Genomic DNA, 25,847 nt, shown 5'->3' with positions numbered 1-25,847 from the left:
TGCATATACAATGAAAAGTTTATGAAATGTATTGTTTATAGGCTGCGACCAAAACGTCATGGGGTTTGTCAATGATATACAGGAATTTTGCTAGCAAGAAATGTTATAATAAGAGAATATGAGAAATTAAAATAGGAATCAAAAGAAAATATTTATTATTTAACATCTGAATACTACTAGTCAGTTCACAAAAACCACATTATTGACAATAATCACTGTTTAAAAATATTAAAATCATCGATTAAAATTTGCAAAAAGAAAAAAATAAATACTACAAAATATAATCAAACATGCTAGTATGTTATTGTAATTATCCTCTTCTCCTTTGCTTTTTCTTTGCGTTTGTATCAATCACTTCATTTGTTAATTTTTCCGATAAATCATTCGAGCCCTCTAAGCTTATCTTCATGCAATCTTGTAATATTACAATAAAGATGAATATATACAATCAAATGCTTATGAAATATATTGTTTATAGGCTGCAACTAAACCGTCATGGGGATTTCTCAATGATATACAGGAATTTTGCCAGCAGGGAAAAGGAGGTGATTATCCCTTTGTATAAGGCAATGGTCAGGCCACACCTTGAGTACTGCGTACAGGTCAGGAGGCCTCATTTTAGGAAGGATGTTGATTTGCTTGAGCGTGCTACTTTACAAAACCATCTTCTTACCAGCTGTATGCTCTGGTGCAGGCATTAACAGGCCGCCGTAGCCTAGTGGTCAGGCGCGCGGGTGCATAAGTACACGTGCCTTGAGTGACCGGGGTTCAAGCCCGTGACTACTGAAAACGGTGCTGTTTCTTGTATTCTGTCTATCTTGTGAACTCCTCTGACCGTTTGGTCGTCCCGGAGTATAAACAGAAAATTTATTTATTTATTCATATGGTCTCTTTGTGCTATCATTGTGCTGAGGCCATGAATGGGTTGAACATGCTGAATTCTGATGGGATTCTTCCACTTGCTCAGATTATGAACCTAAGAGGGCATAAAATTTAAATTAAGGAAAGGCCGTTGTAGAATAGATGTGCAGAAATTTGCCTTTTGCCAGCGGGTGGTTAATTTCTGGAACAAACTTCGATCTGTCGTTATGGAAGCTGGTAACTTAAATAAATTCAAGGAGAAACTGAACAAACATTAGAAGGAATGGTTGTGTGAATTTTTTTTTTTTTTTTTTTTTTTGTTTTTTGTCTGATGCTGCATAAGCTCATACGCTTTCTTTCTTGTATCACATGCCTTTATTGCTATTGTAACATCATCTTAATTACCTCTCCAAAAAATACGTCGTTATACCTCCATGCTCGTTAGAATTAGCAGCACAGACTGCGGTTTGAAGAGGAGGACTCTCATGCTACTTTTCAAAACCATCTTCTTACCAGCTGTGTGCTCTGGTGCAGGCATGTGGTCTCCTTGTGCTATCATTGCACGTAATAAATAAAGCTACATGCAATTCAACGCAATATCCTACTCACTGTGACCAGAGCTTGCCACAAAGTCAGTATTCTTGCCCTCCATGTCTTAGCAGGTACTCTGCCTCTGGACCTGGAAGTTATTGGTCGTTGCCTTGCATACCGCATAAAGAGAGCAATTCCTACCACCATTCTAGACAACACTCAATCTGGCTAATGATCCAAAAAACGAAATGAAACAGATTTATTCCAAGCTCTTGCAGCATTGGCAACGATCTTGGGAGCAAACAGTCAAAGGTTAAACAACTAAAAGATTTCTTCCACAAGTTGATTACTGCACCAAAACCTACTCCCTAGTACCCACCAGTCCTTCACGATTCGTTCTTCCTCACTGCTCCTGGATCGTTCCGGGCCAAGCTGCATGTCGTGGGTCTCACCGATTCTTCTCTGGGTCCTTCCGGCGATAATGAAGACTGGATTCACCTCATGCATAATTGCCTTTTTATGATTTACCCAGACGTCTCCTAATTACCAGAACTGGAAATATGGCCCATGGGCAGGAACATCTCTACATAATTAACGAAACCCACTACAAAGCCTTCACTATTTATGCCCAGACTGTATTTGAAATCCACCTAGAGCAAACTGTTCAGAACACCCTCGTTTTATAATGGACCGAAAACTGAATTCACAGAACATCTTCTGAATGGAATCAAAGAAAACACCAACAAGATACTGGTCTTTATCCTGACATAACAGGAATCTCTCGACGCTCACAAAAGGAAATTCTCTTACAAACCCACCAACCCAAAAGGACTTCTCTACATTAGACACAAGAACTCCAAGGAATCCTTGAGCTTCAAGAATCCCTGTGCCTCCACCCAGCCCCTAACTTGAGATGACCCATATCCCCTGCCGAGCGAGGGACACTGCTCATTGCCTTCAAGTTACCCTTGGCTGATGAAGATTTAATTGCTAACACTGGGCCCTTGTCCAGGGTGGGATCCACTCACTTGTTGACACCGCTTCTCTTCGAGGTGTGGGACAATATCTGCCTTTCTTATTAGAGTAGGAATTCACATAAATACTCCTCTGGGAGTGGGACTGACATTTGGCTTGTCAAATGCAGGGTCATGCCATTAGGCAACCTGACCTCGCAATTTTTTCTACTTTTCCTGAGGTAGAGTTGGCTCAACCCAAAGGGGAGCCCATCCTACCTCGCACTCTCTCTTCTACTTACTTTCTTTCTTCTCCTCTGTCTCGGACCCCTTCTCCTATTTCAAAAAAAAAAAAAAAATTTTTGGGCCTTCCCTTGGAAGCTCATGTTTATCCCGTGGGTTGGCCTGCCAGAGTTCTCTTCCTACTTGCCTGGTCCGACTCACAGCGCCAGTAACGGTAACTAGCGGTCTGTGGTGCTCCACAGGTTCTAGGCTAAGCGGCCACACGAACAATGTAATCCACACTAAGCAAACATGAACGTACACTAACGTTTGCTATCTGCCCTTGACAGTACTGTCTTACTTCACAAGTAATCCAAATGCGGAGTTGTGCGAAAGCACCGGTGCCGCTTGCCGCAAAACATGTCACTATGTCGAAGATTGAATTAGTGGCTGCAGTAGATTCTTTCCTCTGCCTGGACATCGTTTAGTCCAGCCCTGAGAGCCGCAGGACACTTTATAATTAGAACTGCATCTGTCAGGAACCAATTCAGGTGAACCTATACGCGGCCTGCGATCTTGTTTGCGATATACAAACAAAGAATTAGTCGCAAGTAGACCGTTTGTGTGTAACACTATCAAGAGATGGTTTGTGAGAAAATAAAGGGAACATAAAAACCATAAAACGAAAATGCGGACACCTTAAATAGTGGCTTTTAGTTACAATTTATGCAGCCAGAAATATTTTGCTCATTTAATTATTTTGAAATTTTTGTGTCTTTTGAATTTTAGTGATTTATTTTCGCCGTGTACCATTTAACAAGTACCACACCTAGTCAATGTGATTTTTCATGATGTGTTTATTTGACATAAATTTATAAAATAAAAATTACTATTTTTCACCGACGGGGTGGAATTATATTCCACCGGGGGTAAAACTCACACCTGGATGCAACCACAGAGAAGTAAGATATGTTACCACTCTGTGGATTCAACACTGGTTACTACTCTGCGGATTCAACACTGGTTACTACTCTGCATATTCAATACAGGTTGGAATCGCAGGTTCACGTCGGAGCGGAAACACTCCGATTCCGTGACGCTTTGGATTGGTAATGCTTTAGCGACACGGGCTGACGCTAAAGCATTACCAATCAATCAATAACACAACCAATCTAAATCCTAATCTGTGCCAAATTCAGCCTGCCTGCTCAGTAGATTATGGTAACCCAGTATCTTGGGAAATTTTTCGGCGAAGAGCCCACTTTTGATGCGTCGCTTTAATTAACCCTTATCCCGTATGGCAGTTTGTAACGTAAAAATGTCGTTTTATTTTATTGTTCTCAAGAACAAAACATTGTGATCGACAAACAAAAATAATTCTAAACAACCAATTAAAAAAAAAAAAAAAAAGAAAAAGAAAAATTCGTCCCAGTCTGCTGAGAGGGACATTTCATATATAAGAATTGTTTATGTCTAGGCTTTGCTTCAAGAAATGCACGAAACCAAAAAACATGAACTGGTGTGATGCGTGAACTTCTAATCATCTCGTAGATCCATAGGAATGCGTGTACCACAGAGTAATATTACTACTCTGTTGCGCGTACTATAGTTTGCGTGACATCATGATATCCAAATTCAAAAAGAACTTTGAATTAAATAATTCCTGGATCTTTAGAATCTTAAAATTCGCTTAGACAAATTTAAATTAATTTGGTTATTTGTTAGGAGGGGGATAATAATAAAACTATAAAGATGAATAATTAGCGTATTACAAAATAACAGTTGGTGCTAAGTAAAACTTTTTATTGTTCGGTTGTTGGCTGTACGTTTTAAAAAAAAAAGGACAGCTATTTTCCATTAAAAAAAAAACTATCACTATACTGAAAAGGGGGAGAAATGTAGTCATAAATGAAATAGAGAAGAACAGAACTCTTGCACATAAGCCTCCATAGCTCAGTGGTTAGAGCACTGGTCTTGTAAACCAGGGGTCGTGAGTTCGATCCTCACTGGGGGCTGAAAGGAATATTTGTTTTACTTTCACTTTTTATGCCAGTAAAAAACATATTTTGATCAAATAAACCGCAGTTGCAACGTTAGTACACGGTTGTTAAAAATTCAATAAGAGAAGAGAAAATTTTAACGCGCTCCTCATATTTCACACTTCTGTATCGTTTCATATTAATGCATTCCATATGCAAAAGAAATATATGGCCGTCTTACAAATCCGATATGTAAGACACATTAAAAGTTTATAATCTTTCTTTCATATCAGAAAGAAAGAAAAAAAAATATTTCTATTGTTTTTCCTATTATTATCATTATCACTATAAATAATAAACTAAAAAAAAAAAGTTCGGTATAAATACTATGTTCAAGAAGCGAAATCTTAATTTTAAAATAGTTAATGATTTATTTGTTGTTACATTAGTCACATAATATGTGACTAATGTTAAGATCATAAATTACCACTATTATTACATCATTTGATCTGTGTGCATGCTGTTTATGGAAAACAACGTCCACATCCCGGTAGGTAGGAAGCAACGTGGGTGGAGAGATGTTTTCGTTCGTTTTGAGGCCAGATTCCTTCAGTTTTATTTAGCAAGGCTTAGTTAACACAGCAGAAAAATTCCGTTTCACTTAGTGAAGTTGTTTATATCACGTGTTTTACTTACCTATTTAATTGTTACAAAAGGAATATAGCCATGGAAGATATATTTCACTGGTGTCGGGAAGGCAACGCCTTTAATGTCCGAGTATGGCTTGATGACACAGAACATGATATGAATCAAGGGTAAGTTGTATCATTTCCATAGAACATATATATATATAATACTTAGGTTATTTGCCTAGATGTAAATAACCTAGATAACCTCATAAGCCTAACCTCAAAAGCCTAGATGTAATAATCCCAGGGGCTCACATCTGGTGAGTATGGGCTTGGCACACCCAGGGTCTGAGCTGGATATCATCATTCTTCTCTTTCTTGGTGATTCCCTTCTACTTCTCTCTCTCGGGATAATTCAGAAATTTTATTTTGGTTGGTGCAGCATAAGCCCCAGGCTTCCTTACACCATATGGCTAATAATAATAATAATATGTTGGCGTTTTGTAGTTTATACATTACTTGAATGTTATCCAGAATACACCGCATGCCATTCTAGTTGATAAATTTATATAATTCATTTTATTTTTATTAATTCCTAGTTTTCTGATTACTTCTGTAAAAATTTCTTAGATAATTATTGGCAATATGAAGTTCGAACACATTCGTGACAAATCGTAGTATGCCCATCGATCAGCAGTGGCGCATGAGTTTATCATGTGTTGTCTAAACCATTGAAAAAAAAAAAAAAAAAAAAAAAATGCATTTTACAAAAACCTTTGACAAAAAATACATTTGAATGGTTTTTGTGTTTTTCGGTTATAATGCTGTTAATAACTAGCATTTCGTTAATGTAGCTAATTAAAGTATTCATTATATTTTTTAATACTATCAGTTTCAGTTTCTTTTTTTTTTTTTTTTAACACCCACAATCACCATTCTGTTTTCATTTCATTTATTATGGCTGAAATGGGTGACCATACTTCAAACAGCTTTCTCAACTGCAGTAATGTGATTTACAAACATTTGGCTTAGGCACTTGCTAACAGGAATTTTTGATGGTGAATGGCAGTTATGGGACACTCATTTGATGTCAGGTATCGAAAACCCATACCTGACACTTGACATTTTGATGGCTTAGATTCGATGTATGAACTACAAATGGTGAAATATCAAATATAACATCCGGTCCTTGATACCTGACATTTGCCTTTTCAGTATTTTAGATTTGATTTATTTATGAACTTGGGGCTTACATCTGGTGAGTATGGGCTTGGCACACCCAGGGTCCTAAGGTGGATATCATCATTCTTCTCTTTCTTGGTGATTCCCTGTCTCTCTCTCTCTCTCTCTCTGGATAAATCGGGAATTTTTTATTTTTTATTTTTTTGGTTTTTTTAGCTGGTGCCACAAAATCCTCTGGCTTTCTTGCACCATATAGCTGATAATAATAAATAATAACTTAACCCATTCATGAACTTAATTAGCAGGTGACACAGAAGCCTATGGCAGATATAAGCTAGTCTGTAATTAAGTCACAAAGGAGGTTAGGCAAGCAAAGGCTGATTACCAGAAATCCTTGGCAAAGGATGAAAAGAAAAACAACAAAGACTTCTTTACTTATGTAAACTCTAGAAGGAAGGGGATGAATCAGATTGGTCCACTTGATGTTGGTAGTTCAACTGTTGTTGTTCATGCTCAGATAGCTGACAAACTGGATGAGTATTTTGCATCTACATTCACACATAAGGAATCCTGTGTGCTGAATTCTCACTGGGAGCTAAATGATTTTGTAATAACGGAGAGCAAAGCGGAGGAGAAATTGTTGAAGTTAAACATAAAAAAGGCATCTGGGGCAGATGGAATCTATCCAGTTATATTAAAGGAGGCAGCAAAGGAAGTAAGCAAACCCTTAGCCTTAATTATGAGAGTATCCTTAGATTCAGGGACAGTCCCCATGGACTGGAGATGTGCAAATGTTTCGCCAGTTCACAAAGGGTTCAAAGGGTGATGCAAATAATTATAGACCTGTTAGTCTAACTTCTGTTCTGGGGAAAATAATGGAGTCATTGGATAAAGAAGTGATGCATGATCACCTAGACAAGACTGCAGTAATAGTTCAGACACAGCATGGGTTTGTTAAGGGGGGGAAGTCTTGTGTGACCAATTTGATTGGATACTATGATGTGGTCACAAAGGAACTGGATGCAAAAAATAATTTTGATATCATATACTTGGATTTTGGGAAAGCTTTTGATATTGTTGCACATGGAAGACTTGTACAAATTGGAGCTGCATGGAATTAAGCGCAAGTTGCTGCAATGGTTAAAGGGACGGTTGAGTGGGAGACTGCAAAGAGTGGTAATAAATGGACTAATGTTATAAAGTGGAGACCCCCAGGGTTTGGGCCCAATGTTATTTTGTGTATTTATTAATGATTTCGATGAAGGTATATCAGGCGTAATGTCCAAGTTTGCAGATGATACAAAGGTTGGCAGGATTGTTAATGATAGTAAAGACAATATGCTACTGCAACAGGATCTAGAAAAAGTTATGTAGATGGGCTGAGAAGTGGCAACTGAAGTTTAATATTTACAAATTAACCCCAGGAGCACATTTGGCGAGTATGGGCTTAGCACACCCAGGGTTCTTACATGGATATCATCATTCTTCTCTTTCTTGGTGATTTCCTTTTACTTCTCTCTCTCTCTCAGGGTAACTCAAATTTTTTTTGGATGGTGCAGCATAACCCTCAGGCTTCCTTGCACCATATGGCTAATAATAATAAATGCAAAGTACTGCATATGGGTAGCAGTAACCCAAGAGAAACGTACCAACTGTGTGATACTCCACTTCAGGGAGGTGGAGAATGATAAAGACCTGGGGGTAATTGTGCAGTTGCATATGAAATTCTCTGAGTAGTGCAGATGGGCTGACAGAATATGGAGTTATGGAGTTTTGTCAATGATATATAGGAATTTTGCTAGCAGAGACAAGGAAGTGATTATACCTTTGTATAAGGTAATGGTCAGGTCACACCTTGAGTACTGTGTACAGATCCAGAGGCCTCGTTTTAGGAAGGATGTAGAGTTGCTTGAGCAAGTACAGAGAAGGGCAACAAGATTGGTGAGAGGAACAAAGGGGCTTTCTTACCAGGAGAGGCTCAAATTCTGTAAGTTGCAGCATCTAGGCACCTGAGAGGTGTACAAGGCCTTCAATGGTTTGAGCAGGCTCAGTGCTGATGGGATACTTCCACTTGCTCAGATTAAGAATCTGAGGTGGCATAGATCAAATTGAGGAAAGACAGTTGTAGAATATATGTGTGAAAGTTTGCCTTTAGTCAGCGGGTAATTGATTGCCTGGAACAGACTTCCGTCTGTTGTTGTGGAAGTTGATAGCTTAAATAAATTTAAGGCTGAACTAGACAAACATTTGAGTGACCGGATGGGTGAAATGGGTAGGTTTTTTTTTTTTTTTTTGGCTAATGCTCTATAAGCTTGCTTTCTTGCATCATATGCCTCAACTAAGGCTAATGCTAATATGTTGCTTCTATCAATCAGGAAATTCTTTGAAACAACTTATTGTTTTATGTGCAGATGGAGAAATGGGATTTATTCATAATTCAGATTTGTTGTACAAACTGTTGTGTACAACCACTGTTGTACACAACAGTGGGGAACATTATGGTCAAATGAATTAAATTTTTGAAAAATGGGCATCAGATAAACTGTTACCCAATTTACCTGAAAAGGCTGTAGTAATTATAGACAACCCACCCTATCATTTCATACAGCTAAACAAATCTAACACATCATTCAGAAAACCGGAAGTGATGAATTGGCTTTCTAGGAATAATATTGATTCATTGATCATCTTAGAAACGTTAACTTTTAGATTTGGCAAAATGCTGTTCTCAAAATAAAATATATAAATTTGATTCCATGCTTGAACAAAAAGGATTACTAGTTTTAAGATTGCTGCCGTGCTACTGTGATATTAATGGCTTTGAATATGTATGGGCAGATTTTAAAAAAATACATTGGTGAGTTTAATATTACTGGGGATGTATCTGTGGATAGATTGTTAGATTTAACTATTTGTAGATTAACTCTGATTGGCAAAGAAACTTGGAAAAAATTTGTGCTCATGTATAGAATTTGGAAGAAGATATTGGAGAAAAGATGCCATGATGGAAGGAGTTGTGTGACCCTCTAATAATACCAATCGACAACAGAGATGAAGATACAAGTTATATTTCAAATGAAACAATTTATGAACTTGTTATCCCTTCTGAGGATAAAATGAATGATTTAAAAATATTTAAGTCAATTTCTTGATTGAAGGTGCTGTTTTTATTTTTATTTATGAGAAATTCAATGTTGTAAACCTGAGAAGCAGACTGAAGTTTTGTTAAATAAGTAATAATAATAAAACGTGTTACTTTATACTGAACCATAATGCAGTGTTTCTCAACCTGTGTGCCGCGGAAAATGCAAAAAAAAAAAAAAAAATAATAATAATAAATTCAAGTTTTATAATAAAAATTAATTTATTTATGCTGCTCCAATCCGAGCCCCTTGTGGTGGTCAGTGTGGCGTCACGTTTAATTCCTAGTACTGGATCTGTTCACCTTTATTTACCTTTTGATTCTTAGTACTAGAATTGTTCACCTTTGTTCAGGAATTCTTATCACTTGAGTGTCTCTCCCAGCCCACAATGCATTTTGCATTTGTATAAGTGCAACTTGTAAGCAGCATAGTATGAAATTTTTTGTGTTTTAGCATTAGCATTAGTAGAGGCATTTGATGCAAGAAAGCAAGCTTATGCAGCATCAGCCAAAAAAAAAAAAAAGAAAAAACCCCACTTCCACTTCACCCCTCTGTTCGTTCAAAATACCTGTCCAGCTAAGCCTTAAACTTATTTAGGCTATCAACCTCCACCACAAGGGATGGAAGTCTGTTCCACCAACCAACCACCCGCTGGCTAAAGGCAAATTTCCGCACGTCTATCCTACATCTGTCTTTCCTCAATTTGAATTTATGCCCTCTCAGGTGATTTTTCTGAGCTAGAGGAAGAATCCCATCAGCATTGAGCATGCTTAAACCATTCAAGGCTTTATACACCTCTATCAGATCACCTCACTGGTGCCTAGTCTCCAGACACTGTAATTTGCAAAACTTAAACCTTTCTTCGTAAGAGCACCCCTTTGTTCCATTCACTAATCTTGTTGCCCTTCTCTGTACTCGTTCCAGCAGCTCTACATCCTTCTTGAAATGAGGCCTTCAGACCTGTATACAGTACTCTAGGTGTGGCCTGACCGTTGCCTTATACAATGGAATAATCACCTCCTTATCCCTGCTGGAAAAATTCCTGTTTATCATTGACAATACTCCATGAGCTACTCTTGCAGCCCGTCTGCACTGCTCAGAGAACTTCATATCTGCCTACACAACCACCCCCAAGTCCCTTTCATTCTCTACCACTGTCAGTGTAGCACCACAGAGTTGATACGTTGCTCTGGGGTTGCTGTTTCCCATGTGTAGTACTTTACATTTGTCAATGTTAAACTTCATTTGCCACCTCTCAGCCCATCTGCTCAACCTTTCCAGATCCTGTTGCAGCAGTGTAGTGTCAGTAGTGTCCTTGACAACCCTGCCAACCTTTGTATCATCTGCAAACTTGGACATTAAGCTTGATATACCATCATCAATATCATTTATAAATACAGAAAACAATAATGGACCCAACACTGAGCCCTGAGGGACTCCACTAATAACATTAGTCCACGATGAGCAGTGTCCATTGATTACCACTTTCTGTCTTCTCCCCCTCAACCACCTCTTTATCCATAGCAGCAATTTGCCTCCAATGTCACACTGCTCCAGTTTGTGTAGCAGTCTTCCATGTGCAACAGTATCAAAAGCCTTTCTAAGATCCAAGTATATAATATCAAAGTTATTCCCTGCATCCAGTTCTTTTGTGACTGCATCATAGTATCCAATCAAGTTGGTCAGGCAAGACTTCCCCTTAACAAAACCATGCTGTGTCTGAGCTATAACTGAAGTCTTGTCTAAATGATCCTGCAGTGCTTCTTTAACCAGGGCCTCCATTAATTTTCCTGGAACAGAAGTTAAGCTCACAGGTCTATAATTACTTGTGTCAGCCTTTGATCCTCCTTTATGAATTGGGGTCACATTTGCACATTTCCAGTCTATGGGTACCTCCCCTGAGTCCAAGGAAGCTCTCATAATTATGGCTAAGGGTTTGTTTACTTCCTTTGCTGCCTACTTTAATATAACTGGATAGATCCCATCCACCCCGGGTGCCTTTCTTGTGTTTATCTTCAACAGTTTCTCCTCCACTTTACTCCCAGTTATTTCAAAATTCTGTAGCTTACTGCTAGAGTTGAATACACCTCTGGCATTCCCCTTGCTGAATAACTCCTCATGTGTGAATGTCGATGCAAAATATTCATTTAGTTTTTAGCTACCTGAGCAGGATCATCAACAGTTGACCCATCAATATCAAGTGGACCAATCTGATTCATCCCCTTCCTTCTAGAGTTGACATAAGTAAAGAACTCTTTGCTGTTTTTCTTTGCATCCCTTGCCAAGGATTTCTCGTAATCTGCCTTCGCCTGCCTAACCTCCTTTGTAACTTGGTTGCATATCAACTTGTATCTATCATAGGCTTCTGTGTCATGTGTTAATTTGTAAGTATCCCATTCATTTTTCTTCTCTGCCATATGCCTCATTAGTTCATCTGACATCCATTTTGGCCTAAACCTTGAACAATATTTCTTAGTTGGTATGTAAAGCCTAGTAGCTTCCAAGATAAGTTCTTTGAATGCTTCCCATTTTGAATTTGCTGTTGGTAACATCATCAGTTGGTCCCACTGTATAGAATTTAAATACTGTCTCAGTCCATCGTAGTCGCCTTTACGGAAGCAATAACCCTTCCCTTTACCCCTAATGGTAGTTACCTCTTTGAGTAAATCCCACTTCAGCACACTGTGATCACTGCCACCTAGTGGTTCATTTATCTGCAGATTCTTAATGCATGAAGAATCACTGCTGATAATCAAATCAAGAGTATTACTCCCTCTAGTTGCCTCCCGAACATGCTGATGTAGAAAACAATCATCCAATAAATCCACAAAAGCCCTGCTAGTGTGTGAGTAACCAGCCCCCAAATTCCAGTCAATATCTGGGAAATTAAAACCTCCCATTATAAGACTCTCTGATTTACTGGCTCACTCTATTTCCCTGTACAGTTCCTTATTATACTCATCAGAGTCATTAGGCCTATAGCACACTCCTACTCTCAATTTTGATCTCCCAATGCTTTTGTCACACCAAACTGACTCAACACTGCACTGTCTGGCGATGTCGACTGGCTTCACTTCCTTGGTTTTTATGTGTTTCTTAACTAATAGCATAACCCCTCCCCCCCTTTAAAAGTACTTTTTATGTTGTTATCTCTAAAATGTCATATTCAGTTAATTTGTATAGAACAGGTATTTTCAATTAATTGTATTAGTTTCTAGAAGTAACTTTAATTTTTTTAGAAATTATTAGTGATGGATAAATATTTAGTGAAAGAAAATCAGAAGAGGCAACTTGATAACAAAAGAACTTGGAGAAAATGACAAAAACAAAAATGAGCAACCATCAACATCAAAAAAGAAGGAAACGTCGTAAATATGATGATGATTATTTGGTGATGGGATTTTCTTATACTCGTACTGAAGATTGTCCTCAATCTTTGTGTGGTATGTGGTTTAAAATTGTCGAATGAATCAAGGGTGTCAAGTAAACTGCGGCGTCATTTTTCTACGAAACAAGAATTTATCATCTGAAACTGAGTATTTTAAAAGCAGCTAAATAAATTAATTATCAGGATGCAAGGCCGGAGGAAAATTATTATTATTATTATCAGCCATACGGTGCAAGGAAGCCCGAGGCTTATGCTGCACTAGCCAAAAAAAATTCCCGAGTTATCCTGAGAGAGAGAGAGAGAGAGAGAGAGAGAGAGAGAGAGAGAGAGAGAGAGAGAGAGAGAGAGAGAGAGAGAGAGTATGGTGAGTATGTGCCAAATCCCATACTCACCAGATGTGAGCCCGTGGGATTAAATTTACTCACTTCTACTGACAAGTTGTTCGTTGAGTATATGGAAAAAATATGTAAATGAAAAAAATTTAGAAATGTTTCCCTTGACTGCTAAAACGAATTATACTAAAATAATTAATGTAATAAGCAAAACATTAAAGCTGTTAAAGACAAAAATTGAGCATTACTTCCCATCCTTTGATATCACAAAATATTTGTTGTTAAGAGACCCATTTGCAACAAGAAACCTTCCTGCGTTAGAATTTAATTTGCAAAAGGAAGAATTGGCTGAGATCTGTAGTGACCAGTCACTGGAAATTCACTTTAATAACACTAATATTAGCAAATTTTGGGGATCAAAATGAATTTCCATGAATTTTGGAATAGGCAATTAGAATTTTATTGCCATCTTCCACTTTCTACTTGTGCGAAACAGGATTTTCCACTTTAAACGAGATTAAACAAAAAAAAAAGAGACTAAAGTCATAGAAGAGGAGCTGAGAGTAAGCCTATCCCCAATAAATCCTAATATTAAAAAACTGTGCCCCTCCCATCAAACCCAACCATCTAATTGATTAAAATGTTATAATTGTATATTTTTTGTTTTTAATATAATTATCGTAATTTTTTTTATATATTTTCTTTTAAATCATTTTTTTTTTCTTTTCAATTTCTTTTTAAAATTTCTTTTAAATTTCATGCAATTCACGTATGTTCAAAAAATAGACATTAAAAGCATTTAAAACAAATAAGTATATTATTAAATATACTCAACAGAAATATCTTCCAGTTTGTGAATATATATATATATATATATATTATTTATAATTTTTATTTATTTTTATTCATAATGCTTATATATACAGGGTGTTTCAGTTAAACGTTTCAGAACTTCTAAGAGAGGTAGGGTACATCCTGACAACTTGAAATCATATAGCAATGTGGGGTTGGAAATGCTTTCCTGAAGCGGTGTTGTACACAGAAGCACCATAAAGAAAAGAGACCGTAAGTGAGAAATCGTTTTAATATAATACATGAAAAGAAGCAAAAGGTACAGGGATTACCGTAGGTACATGGATTATCAAGTAGATAGGTCTAACCGGACCTATCTACTTGATTTTTCTGCAGCAAGTATTGCCACAACTTTTGAGAGATGAACAGATTTCTGCATCGACGCAACAGACAATGTGGTTCCAACACGATGGAGCCCCTGCCCATTATAGCGGAGATGTTCGTAACTACCTGGATGTCACATTTGGTCAACAGTGGATCGGACGTGGTGGTCCCGTGCGTTGGCCTGCTCGGTCACCCGACCTATCATGTCTTGATTTTTATTTCTGGGGTCATATGAAATCGCTAGTTTATGACACCCCTGTTGACAATGCTGAGGAGCTGGTTGCAAGAATCGCAGTAGCTGCCGAAGAAATTCGAAATTCGCCTGGAGTATTCCAGAATGTTCGGATGTCCATGCGTCGGAGATGTGAGGCGTGCATTGTAGCCCGTGGAAGAAACTTCGAACACTTACTTTAATCCATGTACCTTTTGCTTCTTTTCATGTATTATTAAAACGATTTCTCACTTACGGTCTCTTTTCTTTATGGTGCTTCTGTGTACAACACCGCTTCAGGAAAGCATTTCCGACCCCACATTGCTATATGATTTCGAGTTGTCAGGATGTACCCTACCCCTCTTAGAAGTTCTGAAACGTTTAACTGAAACACCCTGTATATTTATAATGCATATGGGTATAATAGTGATTGTAGTGTACCACAAAATTTTAGCATCTTAAAGTTTGCCGCAACAACTAAAAGGTTGAGAAACACTGCAGTTAATGTATTCATTTATAAGAAAAGATCTAAACCTCCCAAGGACTTCCTAATTCATATCACAAATATACCTGGTCTCAATTCTAATCTCAGTGATGTCCATTTCCACTTGCAGTCTGCCAAGCCCTATGTACTTTTTCTGACAGAATCTCAGTTATCGGTTGATTCAACCACTGCTCATCCCAGATGCCCAAATTATTCGCTGTATGATTCCTTTCGCCACAAAGGTGGTACTTGTGCATATGTCCGTTCTGATATTCCCTGTCAGAGACTTGGCAATTTGGAATCTCCTCTCTTTGATCTTCTCTGGCTTCTCTACCTCATTGTGTCAAATTCATCTGTTATCTCTACCGTTCTCCCAACTCCACTAATCACTTGGAGCTCTTTGACTTCCTCTCTTTGCAACTTGACTTTCTCCAGTCCAACTTTCCTAACAGTGAGGTAATTTTCCTTGATGATTTTAATGTTCACAACTCCAGCTGGCTTCCGTTTTCTAGTCACACCGACCCAGCAGGTCGAGATGCTGAGGCTTTTGCAATTACTAATGACCTGGCACAGATTGTTCATTTACCTACAAGAATACCGGACAATCCTAATCATACAGCCAATACGCTTGATCTTTTTCTCACAAACAACCCTTCTAAGTACACGGTCGAAGTGAGAGGTTCTTTAGGCACTTCAGATCACAACTTGGTGATTGTCTCTTCTCCAATGGAACCTTTATCTCATGGCTATTCCCAACCTCGTTTTGTTTGGCATTACAAGAATGCAAAATGGGATGACCTGTGAGACTTCTTTTCTTCTTTTCCTTGGTCGGATTACTGTTTCAAAACTTCTGATGTCAACGTTTGCTCAGATCGTGTCAGTGAAATTATTCTTGCAGGAATGGAATCCTTTATCCCACACTCCACTTTAAAATCTTGTCCTTTATCTAAACCTTGGTTTTCCAATAAATGTGCTAAGGCTGTCCAAGAGAAGAATGTTGCATATCATAATTGGCTTGTTTCTAATTCTTCAGTTTCATTTTCTGCCTACATCAAAGCTCGCAACAATTGTAAAGCAGTTATTAATCATTCCAAACTAGAGTTTGAACAGGCTAAGAGTAGAAAACTTGCTTCTTGCCCTAATGGTAGCCGAGCATTCTGGTCTCTTGCTAAAGCTATTGGCCGCAACTTTTGCCCATCTCTGCTCCCACCTCTGTCCAAACCAGATGGTCCTGTTGTCACTTCAGCCAAGGATAGAGCTGACCTGCTAGCATCCCATTTTTCTTCCAGCTCATGTATTAATGATCTTGGTAAAACACCTCCCACCATTCCCAATACGCTCCTTCAATGCCTCCTGTGGTCTTCCGTCAAAAGGATATCAGAAGGATTTTGATGAATCTTGATGCTAAGAAAACTCCAGGTCCTGATGGTATTTCTCCACTTGTTCTCAAAATCTGTGCTCCTGAACTTACTCCTATTCTTTGCCGCCTTTTTTCACGTTCTTATTCCAAAGGTGTTTTTCCTTCTTCTTGGAAATTTGCTCATATCCAGCCAGTTCCTAAAAAGGGTGACAAATCCCTCCCATCCAATTATCGTCCCATTGCAATTACTTCTACTCTTTCTAAAGTAATGGAGAAATCAATTAACCACCAACTCTTAAACTACCTAGAAACCTTCCGTCTGATCAATGATCGCCAATATGGATTCAGTCAGTGTCGATCCACTGGTGATATTCTGGCTTATGTTACCCATTTATGGACTAATTCAATGGAAAGGTTCAGTGAAACACAAGTAGTTGCTCTTGACATCTCAAAGGCTTTCGATCGTGTTTGGCATAAAAGTCTTCTAAACAAGCTTCCATCTTATGGTTTGTCAACTGTTTTTAGTAATTGGTTATCCAGTTTTCTCTCTGATCGTTCACTGAGTGTGATGGTAGCTCTCTGTCTTCTAACTTCTCCACTAATGCCGGTGTCCCCCAAGGTTCAGTTCTTTCCCCCACTCTTTTCTCTTGTATATCTATGACCTTCTTCCATTGACTGGAAATCCTATCCATAGTTTTGCCGATGATAGCACATTGCATTCAACTTTCCATTTTGAGAAACCTTGTCCTGCTCAATCAGCTTCAACTTCTCGAAAATCTGCTACCAATTCCTTAAATGCCGATCTTCAGGTAATTTTCCAGTGGGGCAAAGACAACTTAGTTGATTTCAACCCTTCTAAAACTCAGTCTTGTCTTATATCTCGCAAAAAGGATTCTTCTGCTCCTATGCTTATCTTTAGTGACACGCCGATTTCTAGGCAAAATGATATATCTCTTTTGGGGATTACCCTGACTTCTAATCTCTCTTGGCACAAGTACATTACAAATATTGCTTCCTCTGCATCTAAAAAACTTGGTTTTCTCTTTCGCTCTCGGCGTTACTTTTCTTCCAAACAGCTGCTCACTCTGTATAAATCGCAGATCCACCCTGCCATGGAATATTGTTCCCACAACTGGGGTGGTTCCCCCCAAAACCTCTGTCAGGTCTCTTGATTCCATTCAGAAGAGGGCAGTTAGGTTAATTAATGATTTATCTCTAACAGTGTCTCTCCACTCGCTTTCTCATAGACGCACTGTTTCTGCTGCATGCCTCTTCTACAGATACTTCCATGGGCACTGTTCTTCTGAATTGGCTTCTATAATTCCCGCTCTCTCTTTCATAACAGTCCGAACCAGCCAACATCCATTTACTGTCCAACTTCAAACCCACAGAACCAACTTTTCATCTTCCTCATTTATTCATTCAACTGCTGTTTTCTGGAACAACCTTCCTTCATACGTATTTCCTGAAAATTACAATCTACAGAAGTTCAAGTCCAATGTCAACAAATATCTTCTTTCATCTTCTCAACCTCCAACCCAAGCACGGTACTAAGTACTATAGGTTCTAATACCTTTCGTGTTTGGGGTTCACATAAAAAAAAAAAAGTATACGCAGTTTTTTGAACAGTGTGTAAAATATTTGCACATTAAACCTAATCACAATTTTCAGCAAGTGAACCATGCATGACATGAATTTAGGGTCACATTTCATGCATCGGACAGTACACAAGATAATTATACAAAATCCTATCATTGCACATATACAATCAGGGTGAATATTTTAGGGTCCAACAATCCAAATTGAAAGAAAAAACAAATAGGGCCCTAAAGATTAAGAGATCAGTATAAGGTTTTTAATTTTACTTAAGGTTTTTTAATTTTTTAAAGATTTTATATATATTATAAAATGTATGCATAGTGCAGATTGATTATTGTAGATCTGACAGAGGACAAATGAGATAAAATTCAAAGTTATAAATAAAAAGCTAAATCAAAAGCTGTGAGTTCTTTCAAGCTAAATAACTGTGTGTACCTTACTGTGGATGAAATTGAAATGGAAGAGGCATCCAGAGTAAGTGAAGATTGCAGTGGTGTATTCAGGTATCATCATAAGGGGGTGGCATAGCGACCAGGTGTTTTGAATGTTTTTTTTTTTTTTTTTTTTTAGATAGACCTAGGAACACTTATACATGCACATGTTTTATTGGTTGATCAATGTTTTATTGATTATTATCTTTATTTGAATATTTGGAAAGCAGGTGAATAATAATATTAATCACAAAAAATGACAATATATTATTTCCAAATATTTGACAAGTTTATGAAATACACGTGTATATAAGAAAATTATAAAAAGAAAGAATAATAGAAGTACATGCAGAGGCAGATTTACAGTGAAGCTTGAGCTTCAGGGCCCTCACCTGCACAGGCCTGGTAGGGGCCCTATCAATATGTTCTCATGGTCATATGTTTTTGTAAGATTTGAAAAAGTAAGATATTTTAACCACTAACCACCGCTGTTTCCGACTTCCCCTCTGTCACACTGGGCTCCTCCATAGCCAGGTGGGCAGGAGCAGCAGTACACAGCACATGCTTCTTGATTAGACTGGGGTTCGAGCCCGTGACCACCAAATACGGAGAAAGTGGAAAGGTCAGGGAATGACCACCGCATATCCCCGGAACAATATGGCCTTAGTTGTTAATGCTCCTAAAAACCAAATAACAACAACCGTCACACTGTTGTGTTGGGTGCCTTTGGAGTCATGGGCACCTGCAGGATATTTTGCAAGGTGGTGCATGTGGGAATAAATTTTTGTTCACCAAATTTTGGAAAAAAATATGCATTATTTTAATTAAGTTTGACTTACATGTACAGCTGAGCCAATGTTTTGTAATTGGTGGGAGAAAGGACTTGTATTGTTTTAATGTTTCAATTAATTACTTTGATATCCAAAAGTGGTACACTTGCACCACCTTTAGACTTCAAATGTCCAAGGTGCAAGATGGTGCACTTTGCACGACCTTGAACCATGCTGCAGGCGCCCATGGTATGAGTGACCATTAGCTTTAAAAAAAATACAAAGAAATTTTGCAATCTTTTTCTTAAAGAGGGGCCCACAAAACCTCCATCCCTTGCACATCTATGAAAAATGCTATGCTGCTTTTTGCCATTGCACATTCTTATCGCCAATTTTCTTGAATGGCAATACTCTGATGCTGAAAACTAAACGTTTCTTAGGTTTTTTTTTTGTGATTTGTTTTTATTAAGATGCCTTTCAATATTACTTAATTTGGCTGTCAGCGTGCATTTACAATATTTGCAAAAACATTTTAAGTAAGACCAAAATGCAACTGGGCATAATACAGTAAACCCCCGTTATTCGCAGGGGTTACGTTCCTGAGAAATGTTGCGAATACTGAGTTATGGCTCCCATAGTAATAAAGGGGTTCCGTTCCAAAGTATGAAATATATAAGAAAAACTAGTCTAAAATTTTGTCTACGTATGTATTATATGTACCTTCATAATATGACTGTACATAGACAGTACATAGTGAAATGCAAGCATATAGCATCGAAATGAAAATAAGAAACAATTTAATATTAAATGTAATATTTATTAGAAATTTCGAACAAATCTTTCAATCCAGTGCCTTTGCTATAGCTAAAAAACTTATGCCAGTGCTATAACCAGTTTCGCTAAAGTGTTGATAAAGGAGTTTTGCCTTTTCACGAATGATGAGTGAACTTAACGGAATTTTATTTTGAGTTCGGTCTTCTATCCACAGATTTTAAGCTTTTTCCATTTTTTCTAATTTAACATCACGAGTTACAGAGCAAATTTTTGAAGCAATTAGCGCGTTTTCACGGACACTACGGCGGATTTTTTCTTCCGATTTTTTGATCGATCGTACCGTTGACTCATTGATTTTATAATGTTTTGCCACTGAAGAGACACTTTCACCATTAAAAATTTTGTCTAATAACTCAATTTTATTCGCTAATCATCACCTTCACATTTCCCTTGTTATTCGTAGCCATATTTTTGTATGGGTAAAAAAGAACTTGTCCGTAATAAAGGCAGTTTCTTCCATTAACACACTCGAAAAAGTCTGTTTTACACTGCAAAACGGTAGATTTATCACTTTTGTAAGCATATCAATTTATAAATTGATAAATTTATTCAATTTATAAGCATATAAATTAAAAGCAAATGACCAAACCTTCCATGACAAGTGCATAACACATACTGAACAAGGATTAGTGAGAAACATCAACGCTCGCGATTTTTTCACCCCTCTCCCCCACCCACTGAACGCTGTTTTGACCGGGAAAGATAATTTTAGCCACACCCATGTTTTTTATGGCGGAAAATATTCACGGCGCTTTAAAATTCACATTTTTTAAAGTTTCATTTTATATTAAATCAGCGATCGCGAATACGTGAAACTGTGAATACAGATACCGTGAATAGCGGGGGTTTACTGTATTTTTAAGATTTGTAATTATCTATATAATATAGGTGTAAAAACACCATAGACAGCTCTTAAAAGAAAAATTATGATAGTAGAATAAAGGACATCATTTCAACTGTATCTCATATTGTGCTCATTGACAACGAGTTACCATGTATTGCACTACCTCGAATAAGTAGCGCTTCACTAACCAAGAAGGCTGTTGTTACTTATTCTCAGTGGGCACCACCACCCAGATGGCACCGTTTCAAGACTTGGTGTTTCATCAGCGGGTGGGCAGGCACCCTGATATTGCTAACATGACAACCCAGTTGTCAAGATAATCACATAATATGAGATACAGTTGAAATGATGCCCTCTACACTACAATCGTAGTTTTTCTTTTAAGTTATCTAAATTATAACTCTTAAAAATATTATGCCCAGTTGCATTTTAGTCTTACTTAAACATTATCATTTTTTTTTTTTTTTTTTTATGTAAACCCCAAACATGAGAGGTATTAGAACCTATAGTGCTTAGTACCATGCTTGGGTTGGAGGTTGAGAAGACGGAAGAAGATATTTGTTGACATTGGACTTGAACTTTTGTAGACTGTAATTTTCAGGAAATACGTATGAAGGAAGGTTGTTCCAGAAAATGGCAATTGAATGAATAAATGAGGAAGATGAAAAGTTGGTTCTGTGAGTTTGACCTTTTGTACACCTTTTGGCATCTCTCATATTGTGCGATTATCTTCACAATTGGGTTGTCGTGTTAGCAATATCAGAGTGCCTGCCCGCCCACCGATGAAAGGCCCACAAGCCTTGCAATGGTGCTCTCTGGGTGGTGGTGCCCACTGAGAATAAGTAACAGTAGTCTTCTCGGTTAGTGAAGCGCTACTTATTTGAGGTAGTGCAATGCATGGCAACTCGTTGAGAAGGATGAACACAGTATGAGATACAGTTGAAATGATGCCCTTTACACTACTATTGTTGTTTTTCTTTTAAGAGTTGTCTAAAAGTTGTTTCATCTATATTATACAGGGTGTCTCAAAAATATTGGTACAAATGTTTAGGGGAGGTAGATAACATATAAAGGAATGTGAATTGCATAGGAACCCATAACCGGACACATCACGGGGAAAGTAGTAGCAGAGGCACGAGAAGCAGAAATGACACAAGACAGTAATTAGTGGCAAACATTTATTTGACATAATATTAACAATGGAGTACGAGATAGTAGTAGTAGCAGCATTGGCATGTGATGAAAGAAAGCAAGTGTATGAGCTTATGCAGCATCAGCCAAAAAAAAAAATCACACCACTCCCTCCAAATGCCTGTCCAGTTCCTCCTTAAATTTAATCAACCTCCACAATGACAGATGGAAGTTTGTTCCAGCAATTAACCACCCGCTGGCTAAAGACAAATTTCCGCACATCTGTTCTACATCTATCTTTTCTTAATTTGAATTTATGCCCCCTTAGGTTCGTAATCTGAACAAGTGGAAGGATCCCATCAGAATTCAGCGTGCACAACCCATTCAAGGCCTTATACACCTCAGTCAGATACCGCGCAGGTGCCTAGTCTCCAGCCACTGCAGTTTGCAGAACTTAAGCCTCTCTCTTGGTAAGAGGATCCGTTCATTCCCCTCACCAATCTTGTTGCCCTTCTCTGTACACGCTCAAGTAAATCTACATCCTTCCTAAAACGAGGCCTCCAGATCTGTATGCAGTACTCAAGGCGTGGCCTGACCATTGCCTTATACAGAGGAACAATCACCTCCTTTTCCTTGCTAGCAAAATTCCTATATATCATTGACAAAACCCTATGACCTGCTCTTGCAGCCTGTCTGCATTGCTCAGAAAATTTCATATCTGACTGCACAATCACTCCCAGGTCTTTTTCATTTTCTACCACCTTAAGTGTAGTACCACACAGTTGGTACGTTTCTCTGGGGTTACTTCTACCCATATGCAGTGCTTTGCATTTGTCAAGGTTAAACTTCAGTTGCCACTTCTTAGCCCATCTGCCCAAATTATGTAGATCCTGTTGCAGTAGCACACTGCCATTACTATCATTAACAACCCTGCTAACCTTTGTATCATCTGCAAACTTCGACAATAAGCCTGATATACCTTCATCAATATCATTGATAAATATACAAAACAGCAGTGGACCCAACACCGAACCCTGTGGGACTTCACTAATAATATTAGTCCACGAAGAGCAGCACCCATTGATTACCACCCCACTTAATCATCCTTTTATCCATTGTAGCAACTTACCCTTAATACCATTCTGCTCCAATTTGTACAATAGTCTTCCATGTGCAACAGTGTCAAAAGCTTTCATGAAATCCAAATATATAATATCAAAATTATTTTTTGCATCCAGTTCCTTTGTAACTACATCATAATATCCTATCAGATTTGTCAGACAAGACTTTCCCTTAACAAACCCATGCTGTGTCTGAATTATTGCTGCAGTCTTGTCTAGATGATCCTGCAATGCATCTTTAACCAGTAACTCCATTATTTTACCTGGAACAGAAGTTAAACTAACTGGTCTGTAATTACTCGTGTCACCCTTCTATCCCCCTTTGTGAATTGGGGATACATTTGCACATCTCCAGTCCGTGGGAACCTCCCCGGAGTTCAAGGATGCTCTCATAATTATGGCTAAGGGTTTGCTTAGTTGTTTTGCCGCCTCCTTTAATGTAACTGGATAGATCCCATCTACCCCAGGTGCTTTTCTTATGTTTAACTTCAACAATTTCTCCTTCACTTTGCTCTCAGTTATTACAAAATCATTAAGTATTCTGCTACAATTTGATAACCTTCTGCCATTTTCAAACCTTAATAATTCCTCATGTGTGAATGTAGATGCAAAATACTCATTCAGTTTGTTTGCTATCTGAGCAGGATCATCAACAGTTGAACCATCGATGTCAAGTGGACCAATCAGATTCATTCCCTTCCTTTTAGAGTTTTTATATAAGTAAAGAAATCCTTGCTGTTTTTCTTAGCATCTTTTGCCAAGGATTTCTCGTAATCTGCCTTCGCCTGCCTAACCTCCTTTGTGACCTGATTACAGACTAGCTTATATCTGCTATAGGCTTCTGAGTCGCTTGATAATTTATATGCATCCCTTGCATTTTTCTTCTGTTACGAGTCTCATTAGTTCATTAGATAACCATTTAGGCCTAAACCTTGAACAATATTTCTTAATAGGTATGAAACTTTTAGTAACATCCACGATTAATTCCTTGAATGCTTCCCACTTAGAATTTACTGTTGGTAACATCGTCAGTTGATCCCACTGTACAGAATTTAAAAACTATCTGAGTCCACTGTACTCATGTTTACGGAAGCAAAAACCCTTTCCTTTACCCCTGATGGTAATTAAATCTTTAAGTAAATCCCACATCAGTACACTGTGGTCACTGCCACCTAGTGGTTCCTTTATCTGCAAATTCTTAATACACGATTGATCACTGCTGATAATCGGATCAAGAGTATTACTCTCTCTGTTTGCCTCTCGAGCATGCTGCTGCAGAAAACAATCATCGAATAAATCCACAAAAGTCTGACTAGTGTGTGAATGACCAACCCACAAGTTCCAGTCAATATCTGGGAAGTTAAAATCCCCCATTATAAGACATTCTCATTTAATAGCCCAATCTATTTCTCTGTACAATTGTTCATTGTACTCATTCGAGTCATTAGGCCTATAACACACTCCTACTCTTATTTTTGCTTTCGCAGTGCTTATGTCACACCAAACTGGCTCAACAGTGCACTGTTCAGCTATATCAACTGTACAGTACAGTACAGCCTGGACTGTACTTGTTAACAGGAGAGATTGCTTCTACAGGGATGGGATACACTTAAATAGAAAGGGTGCAAGAATTTTTGCTGATGCTGTCGAGGCAGTGTTAGGTGGGTCGGAAAACTGCTAGTTGGGGGGATACAAGGACTAATAGATTAACAGTAGCCACTGGCAGAGGTGGAAGTGATTCTTGCACTGCTTCTATTGAAATGAGCAGAAGTCTGAAAAACAAGATGCAGGATATTTCGGAGACTGCTGGTAGTCATTGCGGTACAAGTAAACACATGGGTTGTGTTAGGGTAGCTAAGAATAGAAACAGGTGCATGTATACCTGCGTGTACACCAATGCTAGGAGTTTGGTAAATAAATTTGATGAATTTGAGGTATTGCTCAAAACATCAAAGGCAGATATTGTTGGGATATCAGAGACGTGGTGTCACACAGATATAAGTAATGCGGAACTGGAATTTGGGGAATACAATGTGTATAGAAAGGATAGACAGGACAGGAGGGGAGGAGGGGTTATGCTATTAATTAAGAAACACATAAAGTCCAAGGAAGTGAAGCCAGTCGACATCGATGGACAGGGCAGTGTCGAGTCAGTTTGGTGCGACATAAGCATAGGGAAATCAAAATTGAGAGTAGGAGTGTGCTATAGGCCTAATGACTCTGATGAGTATAATAAGATATTGTACAGGGAAATAGAGTGGGCCAGTAAATCTGAGAGTCTTATAATGGGGGACTTTAATTTCCCAGATATTGACTGGAATTTGTGGGTTGGTCACTCGCACACTAGCAAGGCTTTTGTGGATTTATTGGATGATTGTTTTCTACATCAGCATGTTCGTGAGGCAACAAGAGGGAGCAATACTCTTGATCTGATTATCAGTAGTGATTCTTCATGCATTAAGAACCTGCAGATAAATGAACCACTAGGTGGCAGTGATCACAGTGTGTTGAAGTGGGATTTACTCAAGGAGGTAACTACCATCAGAGGTAAAGGGAAGGGTTTTTGTTTTCGTAAAGGCGACTACGATGGTCTGAGACAGTATTTAAATTCTATACAGTGGGACCAACTGATGATGTTACCAACAGCAAACTCAAAATGGGAAGCA

The 25,847-nt window shown here is 38.1% G+C and overlaps 1 protein-coding gene and 1 non-coding gene across 2 annotated transcripts in view; both read left to right on the top strand.

Moving 5' to 3' along the window:
- Positions 1-4,509: 4,509 nt before the first annotated feature.
- TRNAT-UGU (transfer RNA threonine (anticodon UGU)) lies at positions 4,510-4,582 on the top strand. Its single transcript has one exon. It is a non-coding gene; the product is annotated as a tRNA-Thr (tRNA).
- Positions 4,583-5,070: 488 nt separating this feature from the next.
- Ilk (integrin linked kinase) overlaps positions 5,071-25,847 on the top strand; it is a 123,867-nt gene continuing 103,090 nt past the window's right edge. Inside the window, exon 1 of the mRNA XM_090390376.1 lies at positions 5,071-5,361. Within this exon, the coding sequence (XP_090246502.1) occupies positions 5,273-5,361 (89 nt within the window). The 5' untranslated portion in view covers positions 5,071-5,272. The remainder of the gene's footprint in view (positions 5,362-25,847) is intronic.

This window comes from Mastigoproctus giganteus, chromosome 2 (genome assembly GCF_048544385.1).
Source record: "Mastigoproctus giganteus isolate SK-2022 chromosome 2, ASM4854438v1, whole genome shotgun sequence".
NCBI lineage: Eukaryota > Metazoa > Arthropoda > Arachnida > Uropygi > Thelyphonidae > Mastigoproctus > Mastigoproctus giganteus.
This window is presented reverse-complemented; position numbering and strand designations above follow the sequence as displayed.